This window comes from Helianthus annuus, chromosome 6, assembly GCF_002127325.2.
Source record: "Helianthus annuus cultivar XRQ/B chromosome 6, HanXRQr2.0-SUNRISE, whole genome shotgun sequence".
Taxonomy (NCBI): Eukaryota; Viridiplantae; Streptophyta; class Magnoliopsida; order Asterales; family Asteraceae; genus Helianthus; species Helianthus annuus.
Genome location: NC_035438.2, coordinates 55,418,622 through 55,429,018, shown reverse-complemented (window position 1 = coordinate 55,429,018; position 10,397 = coordinate 55,418,622). Strand labels below are relative to the sequence as shown.

The window sequence follows — 10,397 nt, the reverse complement described above, 5'->3', positions numbered from 1 at the left end:
AGTTTATAACATTTACATTTTACACTCATGAATATTGTATGCAATACAAAAATGGAATTGTTGTTGCAATATCATGTTAAAATCCAATCGGATGTGTACCACCTACTTTGGATTATAACATATAACTTAAAACACAATTAAAAAAAAAAAACTCAAGAATTTAGATTTTGTTTTTCACATAAAGACACGTAAATTTCATGCATTTGCCATTTACGAGTGTTATCTGCATTTATGGCCACACCGCTGTGGTTGCCGTTTCCAGTAATCCAACGTGTTCTTCATTCATCAACCTCCCAACAAAAAACCAAAACAGAATCCTAAACGAAACTTCCCGGAAGCTTCACATCAACCCTTCTTCAATTGCATTATCACAATAAATAATAATAGTAATTCATCACCAACTTTGTGTTATTATTAAACTTTCCATGAGTTTGATGGAGAGTTACGACTTAGAGCGTGAAGAGAAGATGAGAGAATCATTGCTACCAACGAGCGATTGTAACGCGTCTCCTGTTCGGTTTAGGAGGTTGAAGAGTTTTCTAGCGAATGTGAGAATAGTTGTGTTTGAAACGAAGCTTTTCGTGCTGTTTCCTGCGATTCCGATGGCGTTTGTAGCTCATTGCTACCGTTTTGGTAGAGTAAGTCATGATGAATGTGTGTGTTATATGTTTGTGTGGATGTTTTAGGACATGTTGATTGAGTGTTTTGATTTTGGTTTTATTTGTATTGGATTTTGATGGTGGTTAGTTTTTTTGTGGTATGTAGCCGTGGATATTTGCTTTGAGCTTGATTGGATTGGCTCCGCTTGCGGAACGATTGAGTTTTCTTACTGAGTGAGTTTCGCGATATTTGTATACGGGTCGTATAGTTCACGTAAAAATTTTATGTTGAATTGTGTTTGACTTTGACTTTTTTGCTTTTGTTTCTTAAATAAATTGAAATCAAAAGACAAATTGCATACTTCACAGGGCCTACAGGTATGTTTCTTCTGATCACTGTAGTCAACCAAATGTTTTATGTTTTCATCCCAAATTAAATGCTTCTGTTATTAATGTGATTATTTAAGTCGTTTTTTTTTATTATAAAACCGGCAACGAATTTAGGAGTATTTTATTTATTTATGTATTATTTATTTATATATATAATTAACATCACAAATTCGATTAAGGGGTAAAAGTTATATTTTTTATGTTTTTTTTTTATATAAAAACGGGTTAAAAGGTTGTATGCTACACGTTAACGATCTTTTAACGTATGATTAGAAAACGCCATGTGGCGATAAACCCGTTCATGTAATAGATGAATGAGCACAAATATAAATCGCGTTCGTTTGTTTAGGTTCGTTGATACGTATACACATACATTTATATATCATTTGCAGTGGGAGGACTAGTGAATGCAACATGTGGGAATGCAACCGAGTTGATAATAGCAATGTTTGCTCTCCATAAGAGGAAAATTCATGTGCTCAAATACTCGCTTTTGGGTTCAATCATCTCGAACCTCCTCCTTGTTCTCGGCTCCTCTTTGTTATGCGGTGGCATTGCGAACCTCAACAAGGAACAAAAATTTGACCATGTGATTTTCATACCCTCAGTTTCCCCAATATTATTACTTTCTAATGCCATTAAGTTGCATGAACTTTGATTAACTTTGCATGTTTTATGACTAACAGAAGCAGGCGGATGCAAACACATTGCTGCTGCTGCTTGGGTTGCTTTGCCAGATCGCGCCATTGCTGTTTAATCTCCATAGTATGGGTTCACCAACATCCGATGGCACTTCGGTTCTGCAGTTGTCAAGGACATGCTGCATTGTGATGCTGATTGCATATGTTGCATATCTGTTCTTTCAGTTGAAAACCCATGCTCAACCTTTTGGATCGGATGAGGTTTGTTACTTTGACTTTCTTGTTGACTTTAAGCGGTCAAACAAAATGCGTATTCTTTTTTTGTTAAGTGGTTGTTATGAAACTGATTAGGACCAAGATGATGATGATGAAGAGCTTGATAAGGAGACGGCATCAATAGGTGTCTGGAGCGCGTTTATATGGTTATGCTTGATGACAATAATCATCTCGGTTTTGTCCGAGTATGTTGTGGGCACAATTGAGGTAATGCACTTTAATCGTCCTTGATATTTCTAAAGCTTTAATATTATTGCATACCAAATTTTTATACTTCATAAATCAGGAAGCATCGAAAACTTGGGGACTATCGGTTAGCTTTATGAGCATAATTATGCTACCAATTGTTGGTAACGCAGCCGAGCACGCTGGAGCTGTTATATTCGCCTTCAAGAACAAATTGGTAAACATGCACATCGAAAAATCTCTTTAGATGTATTTTCTTTATTACACGAATTATTATAACTCATGGGTGGCACTTCTCGACAAAAATCAAAACACGAAATGAAGATAATCAAGTTTTGGGTTGTCCTATCTAACCCGTTCAAAAAACAGGTTGTGTTCAGGTTGACATGTTTAACCCACTTGATTAAAGGGGTTGCGTTTTTGGTTGACATGTACAATCCGTGTAATCAAATAAGTCGACCTGTCAGTTAAAATTAGAATAAAATGATTAAAAGTTTATATTTAATGCCGTCCACCCGCCAACTCGTTTAAGACATGTCTAACGCATTTATTACAACCCACCAACCCGTTTACAACTTTATTGCAACCGGTCAACCCGTTTACAACATGTTTGACTCGCTACGATAAATTGGTTACACAGATGGTTTTCGTGTTACACGGTTTTAAGTGTGTCCAGATTAGAGTTGATGTATTTGAAACAGAAAAATATATATATGTTAGTTTATAAGATTGTTTGAATGGTGCAGGACATATCTCTTGGTGTTGCTTTGGGTTCAGCATCTCAAATCATGATGTTTGTGGTAAGAAAAATATCAATAATACCAAATTTAACAAAATCCATATGATACAATTCTTTTGTATGGTACAACTCGTTGATGCGCGTGTTCGCGTAACAAAATCTTAACATGGTGTACTATACAACTCACCGATGCATGTATACTAACGAGAACTAACACGGTCAGATATGAAACTAACTCAGGTTCCTCTATGTGTGGTAACTGCTTGGATAATGGGAATACAAATGACTCTTGATTTTGGGCTTCTTGAAACTGGTTGTCTTGTCTTCTCAATCTTCCTTACAGCCTTCACTTTACAGGTTTTAACATTTACCCCCTTATCTTTATGTCAATTGTATTTACACCCCCTTAAATTTATTAACTTAATGTGGTACAAATCATTTGCAGGATGGATCTTCACACTATTTAAAAGGTGTAATTCTTGTCCTTGCATATGTAGTGATCGGTGCGTGCTTCTTCGTTCAACATGTTCCATTCGGTAAGTCACTCACCCTCACCTTATACGTTGAGTTTTCCAGAAACGAGATTTAGTTTATGTTACTTGTGTAAGCAGATGAATGACAGCTTAGGACCAGTACGATTCACAGTTACTTGATCGGGTTGTGGTTACTAGTAAGCGAAAAGGTTCGGAGTTTCAGAGATCATATGGAATCTCCAGTAACTTATAGAGATTTGACAAGACAAGATTACCCAACTTCTAGGCACATTTTTTGGTGTTTTATGCATTTATCTTTGTTTCATGGATTGAGTAACTGAAAAAATGGTATTGGCTGTTCATTTAATCCATTAGTTAATTTTCGCCTGAATATTACGACTCGTACTTTAGTAATATAGTTTCGTACTCATTTGTGGGTCACCCGAGCAAAAAAAGTGCAGGGACCCGCTCCTCAAACTGGTCGACCCGCTCATTTTACTTACCACCTCTAGAAGGGACAATCATAACCTGTTCATTGACTCACTGTAATACATGATAATATTTCAGAAATGATAATAAAATAGGTACAACGCGGATTTAATAACTCGAACTGAGTTTTAGTTTTTGGAAAGCTTTTTGGTAATTTCAGAAACATATTTCCCTTGATAAAATGCTTGTTGGAGCTCTAATTCAGTCGGCTTTCGGGTTCCATCACCCGCATACGTTCCAGCACCGTAAGATGATCCACCTTTAACTTCATCTATTTCAAACATTCCGCTCCCAAATGTGTACCCAAGAGGTACAAATAGCATCCCATGATGTGCTAGTTGCGTTATCGCCGTTAATCTGCATGCAAATACACACCCTCAGTCCAAGTCACCAGCCACCACTAACCCATGCTCATATATGGTACTTTTATCTCAACGGGTCAATATGATTTGGGTTATATTTCTATCTCAACGGGTCAATATGATCTTGGTTATGGTTTAACTCAACGGGTCAATATGATCCGGGTTATGTTTAATTTCAACAGGTCAATATGATCTTGGTTATGTTTAATTTCAACGGGTCAATATGATCTTGGTTATGTTTAATTTCAGCGGGTCAATATGATCTGGGTTATGTGTTATCTTGATGGGTCAATGTGATTTGCGTAACGTTTTATATCAACGGGTCAACATGATCTGGGGCATTGTTTTATATCAAGGGGTCAACATTCGGTAATGTTTTATCTCAACGGTTAATATGATATGGATTATGTTTTATCTCAACGGGTCAAAACAAACAAATTTAACTTATCAAAAATCGACATGAACTTACGCTGTAAGTTCCTGGCCTCCACCATGAAAACCCGTGCTCCAGAAGATCCCAGCCGGTTTCCCAGCGAGTGCTTGAGTTTCCCACAAACTGTTAGTTGCATCAAAGAAAGCTTTACATTGGGCTGCCATCACACCAAAACGAGAAGGAAACCCGAACAGGAATCCATCAGCTTCGACAAGTTGTTCTGGACGAATCACTGGCACGTCATCTGGTTTAGGTGGAGCCTTCATCTTTTGTAGCACGACGCTAGGCAATGTTTCGGCTACCTGCCAAAGTGTTGCTTCGACTCCTTCGACCGAATTGGCTCCCCGTTGTATTTCTCTAGCCATATACTCCACATGTTTATGCAGAGAGTAATAACTGGAACAAGATTAGTCCAATTCTAGTTCAACACATACTTTTAGTGTGAACTTCAAATTCAACATGAAAACATGACACAAACTTGAAATAAACTTCGTAGGTTTGAGTTTAGTCTAAACAGTTTCGGGTCGAACCTGCGAACATATTTAGCTATAGCGCTGTGTTCGGATCGACTTGGCGAGTTCACCAGTTGACCGGTTTATTTTTATAATTGTAAAAGAATTATGTTTTATATGAAAACTTAAAACTTGAATTTATGCTATAATTTAGAAATAAAAAAGAAAATAAGCATGAGGTTTAGTTTTGTTGTTATAAATAAGTTTTATAGTATAAACAAATTTATACCAGCTAAATAAGTAATTGGTTGCGCCACATGTCATAATTCTACAAGTCCAAGATTCTTTTCCCCGCTTCTCTTAGTTCACCTATTCGTATTTTATTTTTTAATTTAAAATCATTAATCATATCTTGTATCAAAATATTGTTTCACACTTCGAAGATCTTCATTACTAACCATGTGATTTTTTTTATTCAACTCGTCTAATACACGGTTTCCAACCCAGTTGGTTAATATACATTTAGTTGTTAATTTAAAATTTAGACTTATTAATATGCAAATCTATTTATATATATAATATAAAAAATTCATGTTTCTTTTACACTTTTTTTTAGTTATTTGACCTGTTAACCCGCAAACACGACGCATTTAACACTTGTACTTATAAATAAAACAAACACCTTGAAATAATCGGTATGTGTATATATGGAACTCTATGTGATCATCAGAAGAATGATAATTTATAAATTTGGCTTACATTATATAAATCTTGGTGATCGCCATAGCTATGTCTGAAACAATCACATAAAAGAACATAAACACACAATCATGGTGATTAATTAAATATAAATTCCCAACAAAACCCAAATCAATTATGAATTTAAATATTCTCAATTTGAATTCAGAAAGTTAATTACAGAAATTAAAGGGTGTATCTGTTGATGATGCAAATACAGATTCATCGCATATAATCAATCAAGACATATTACTTGGATACATACATAGAGTGTATCGATGAACCCTAATTTTAATTTAAATAATAGATTTAGAAGTCTAGTGTAGTGTTATAGCAGGCAGCAATTGGAATATTAAAGGATCAGACAGAAGGACTTACATATGAATTGAACAAGGCTGGCTTACATATGATATGAGAGGTTGGGTTTTTGTGTCAATAATATGTTCATGTTATCTATTTGAATAGTATTATCAAGCAAGTAATCCATCACTTTCTTGCCTGTTTTTTTATTTTATTATTATTATTTTTTTTTTGTTTTTTTATGTTCTATATTTTTTTTCTTTTTCTATTTTCTACTAATTTCATGGACGTCTGGCATCTTTCAGATGGCGTTGCCCTCTACCACTCGAACTTCTCTCTTTCTTCACTGGAAACCAGTGGACTTACGCACCTCTGGTTGGTCACGGATGGCCAAGGACCACTCGTTGGAGGTGCTATTATGTGAAGTTGAATTCGTTTGATTTTTAAGTTACTGTTCAAATTAGTTAAACTATCTAAAAGTCTAACCAACTTAAAAATTGTTTTAGGAATGGTTTGATTTTCACTTTAGTAAAACAAAAAGTTTTTGCCAAAAGTACGCAAAATATAAATATTATTTATAGATAAAAATGAAACCTTGAAGCAACCTTAATGGTTTGTATGTTTGTGCTTCGGTGTACGTTATTACGCACAACTCTGAATGAATCATAGCATTGATAAAAATGAGCATGTCACAAAGGTATATTCAAAACTTTATAAAACATCTTATTTGTAAAGTTATAAGCAAAAAAAAGAAAGAAAAAGAAAAGTGAACCATGTATCAAGAGATGGATGGACTAAAAGAAAGAGAAAACCAAATGCTAAAGTGTAGGGTAGCAACGGTAGAATGTGAATTATCAAGGATTCATATAATTATATTAATATAAAAATCTTTAATCACTTAGACATGCATTCTTATACTTCTTATTTTTATAAGCCTTTGTAGAATAACTTAACTCGAACTTTAAACATTAAATCTTTGTGGGATAAAAAGTGGGTTCCTTTAGACTTATGTATTACCACAAAGTCTTAGATGATATTGTTTAAAAAATCTAATATATTTTGCCTTCCTTCATATGTTTATAATTTGTATTTTTTTTCTAAAGAGGTGTCGTTATTTAGAGGTGGAGAATATCATTAAAGTTCAAGTGAAAAAAATAAATAAATAAATTCCCTTCGTGGACTCGCAAAACTATATTTGAAAACACTATGCCCATTGTTGTGCTTAAAATTTAACACATGTGATAATTGTTAATCACAAACATATTAAAACTTGGTAGTTTTATATTATAAAAAAATGTTTTTAATCTGCTTGATTAATTGTTTTTCAAAACTTTACATATCACTATATCGATATCAGTTTCCCACTTTTTTTTGGTTCCTATTGAGTATTGAATCTCACACTACTAACAGGGAACAATATCTCAGATAAAATTCTATAAATTTACAAAAACAACTAAAAAGAGAGATTTTGCTATTTTGGGGAATAATCCCAAAATAACAGAAAAAACTCTCATACAAACAAGACAAGTGGGCCCTACACATTTGGGTAGCAAACACGGCCACTGTTCAAATGTCTAACTATTTTGTTGGGCCTAGCCCAAACTTTATTACACCCAATAAATCCAACAAAGATGACTAATCTATACAAATCTTATGATGCATCACAAAGCCCAACATGTTGCGTGGGTTACACTCCTGGCCCAAGAATAGAGAAATATATATGCACATGCTTAGGGAAATTTGAATATCAGAATAAAAGATTGTCAGACAAATAACCAAAAAATAATAAAAAGACAATAAAAAACCAAAAATTATTTATATAAATTGACGGATACTAGGAAACCTAAAAACCAATAAAAACCAAAAATAATTTATATAAATTGACGGATACTAGGAAACCTAAAAAAACAAATTTTATAAATATGCATTAGCTCATTTGCCCGTAATTACCACTTGACTAAATAAATTTTGCTCGATCGGTAGAAATTCAATTGCTACCAGGTTAACTTGGGTCAACACGAACTCAGTTCATGTTAACACCTCTTTCACTGATGACTGCCACTTTTACCAAGTATTTCAGACAGGATATGTATGTTGCTAAAAGCCTTTTTAAACGGGAACAACTATCTAAATGTTTGGTGCTTTTTACTCTCGTAGTCTCGTGTCTTAAGGTTTTTCATGCTCGAAGTCATCTCTATGTATATTGGTTATTTCTTGTGTTTTACTGCCGATTTTGTTTGCATCATAGTAGACCTTATTTACCTCCTACAAAACGCACAGCATCAATTAAATTAATTTATGAATTACAAGCATATGCTTCATTATTTTCTTATTCAAATATACAAGTGAAAAACAGTAAAAGTCTATTACCACCTAGGCGATGCAAATGTGCAATATTGGGATATTTTGGACCAAATTTTTATTATCTTATTACCGTTGATTTCCTATCTTTGTTGCTTAAACAAAATAATTCCTCACGACTCTTTTTATAATTTATCAACTTAAACTTATATTTGAAATTAACAGAATAAAAGGAAATAAGCGCATCTAGTTGTCGTGACTCGTGATAACTACTTTTGCGTTGATGATGGCCGGCTCCACACTCGGGTTTGGTTGTATGTGTGAGAACGCGACTTCCTATTCAACAGGTTATATATGAGAAGAAAAAAAAAAACAATTCGTGAAATCTCACGTTCATAATATGGGCTAATGTTAACTTGTGTTATTTATGTATATTCAACCTAAATTTGAACGGTCATGGCCTTTCGATTAGTTTTCCATGGAATCCTCCAAGGAATATTATGTTAACCCGACAGTGACTTAGACTAGATTTTTTAACTTGTGATACGAAGAAGATGTCATTTGGTCTAAGAAAACGGTCTAATTTTGCAAGCTGTTACAAGTTTACAAATCAAAATTTTCTTTCATGTATGATGGTATATTTTGTTTGAACTTATGAAAGTGATCCATGTGGTTGTATGGCTAGTAAAATGAGTGGTTCATTTCTAGTTAGATAATAGGTCAAAATAAGTTCTGAGTTAAAACAATTTCATGTTCAACTAAAGAGGTTAGTTTGGGTTGAATTACTATTCTTTTTATATATAAAAGAAGATTTTAAATGTGATTTAAAACTTAAAAGTAATTAATATTTGTGTTTAAAGCTAAATTATAATGTATTACTAAACGTAATTGATTTTTGTGCCTAAAACTATAAGATGTTAACAAATTAGTGTGAGGTTCATTGGGGGAACACTAAAAAAATGGGGAACAGTGGGGAACCGACTCAAACGAACTCCGATTGGACTCATTCCAGCGGCGTTGGAATCGGCTCGTCGAACCCTAACTAGGATCTCTTAACCCTAAACCCTAAATCATAACCCCTAAACCCTAAATATATTAGGGTTTGGCTTTTAGGGTTTAGCCTTAGGGTTTAGCTTCAGGGTTTAGTTTTAGGGTTTAGGGTTTATCTTTCGGGTTTAGGGTTTAGATTTAGGGTTTAGCTTTAGGGTTTAGCTTTAGGTTTAGTCTTTAGGGTTTAGCTTTTAGGGTTTATAGTTTAGATTTTACGGTTTAGCTTAGGTTTTAGCCTTATTTTTTAGCTTTAGGGTTTAGAGTTTAGGAGTTATGATTTAGGGCTTAGGGTTAAGAGATCTTAGTTAGGGTTCGATGAGCCGGTTCCAACGCCGCTGTAATAAGTCCAATCGGAGTTTGTTTGAGTCAGTTCCCCGCTGTTCTCCACTTTTTTAGTGTTCTCGAATGAACCTTCCCCTAACAAATTATATATGTTTTTTCAATATATGCTTACATTTGCAGAATAAAATATGTTAAAAGCATTAAAGAGTCTACAGTTGTTTCAGGGGACCTATTTCTTCACGTAATATGTATACTGTGTCGCAGCGTATATGGCGCCGTCACCCCTCATAGCGCACTATGGCGCCCCGTAACATTGCCCCTTCCGGCGTTATGAGGGGGGTTATGTGGCCACGAAATCTATAACCGGAAGAAGGGTTATTGTTTTTGTTTCTCTCACACACATATATACGTACATACATATTATATAACCCGCTTTTCTTACATATTTTGTGACTTGTCACATAACCCCTTAATGGGCTTGAGCACTACATATGAACTCATGAATGTGAAATATGGAAAAAGTGTATCACGATTAAAGTAAGAAGTGGAGTGTTTCGTGTTTCTTATCCAATAACATGTGTTATGAGGGATAAAATGTGAAATATGGTGGAGAGTTGACTACTTAGAGCATTCACATCTATCTCATTATATTTTCACCCTAAATCATACTAAAAACACTATATTTT

At 34.3% G+C, this 10,397-nt stretch overlaps 2 protein-coding genes across 2 annotated transcripts; one reads left to right on the top strand and one right to left on the bottom strand.

Moving 5' to 3' along the window:
• Nucleotides 1–211: 211 nt before the first annotated feature.
• Nucleotides 212–3,675, top strand: LOC110878902 (vacuolar cation/proton exchanger 3). Its single transcript, XM_022127292.2, has 11 exons — nucleotides 212–638; nucleotides 766–833; nucleotides 949–977; nucleotides 1,382–1,578; nucleotides 1,676–1,891; nucleotides 1,982–2,113; nucleotides 2,193–2,309; nucleotides 2,839–2,892; nucleotides 3,072–3,188; nucleotides 3,277–3,367; nucleotides 3,443–3,675. The coding sequence occupies exons 1-11, from the start codon at nucleotides 426–428 to the stop codon at nucleotides 3,448–3,450; spliced, it is 1,242 nt and encodes a 413-aa protein (XP_021982984.1). The 5' UTR covers nucleotides 212–425; the 3' UTR covers nucleotides 3,451–3,675.
• Nucleotides 3,676–3,797: 122 nt separating this feature from the next.
• LOC110878903 (probable NAD(P)H dehydrogenase (quinone) FQR1-like 3) lies at nucleotides 3,798–6,281 on the bottom strand. Its single transcript, XM_022127293.2, has 4 exons — nucleotides 6,157–6,281; nucleotides 5,800–5,833; nucleotides 4,625–4,984; nucleotides 3,798–4,150 (listed from the first exon to the last, which is right to left on the bottom strand). The coding sequence occupies exons 2-4, from the start codon at nucleotides 5,823–5,825 to the stop codon at nucleotides 3,922–3,924; spliced, it is 615 nt and encodes a 204-aa protein (XP_021982985.1). The 5' UTR covers nucleotides 5,826–5,833; nucleotides 6,157–6,281; the 3' UTR covers nucleotides 3,798–3,921.
• Between the last annotated feature and the right edge of the window lie 4,116 nt (nucleotides 6,282–10,397).

Bases quoted from the DNA above. Each gene is read 5' to 3' on its own strand.
- LOC110878902 (XM_022127292.2), top strand. From the start codon at position 426: ATGAGTTTGATGGAGAGTTACGACTTAGAGCGTGAAGAGAAGATGAGA. The intron at 834-948 runs GTGAGTTTCGCG...TGAAATCAAAAG, and splicing joins CGATTGAGTTTTCTTACTGA to ACAAATTGCATACTTCACAG. The intron at 2,114-2,192 runs GTAATGCACTTT...TTCATAAATCAG, and splicing joins ATGTTGTGGGCACAATTGAG to GAAGCATCGAAAACTTGGGG.
- LOC110878903 (XM_022127293.2), bottom strand. From the start codon at position 5,825: ATGGCGATCACCAAGATTTATATAAT. The intron at 4,985-5,799 runs GTAAGCCAAATT...ATCTTGTTCCAG, and splicing joins ATCACCAAGATTTATATAAT to TTATTACTCTCTGCATAAAC. The intron at 4,151-4,624 runs GTAAGTTCATGT...ATTTGCATGCAG, and splicing joins GGAGGCCAGGAACTTACAGC to ATTAACGGCGATAACGCAAC.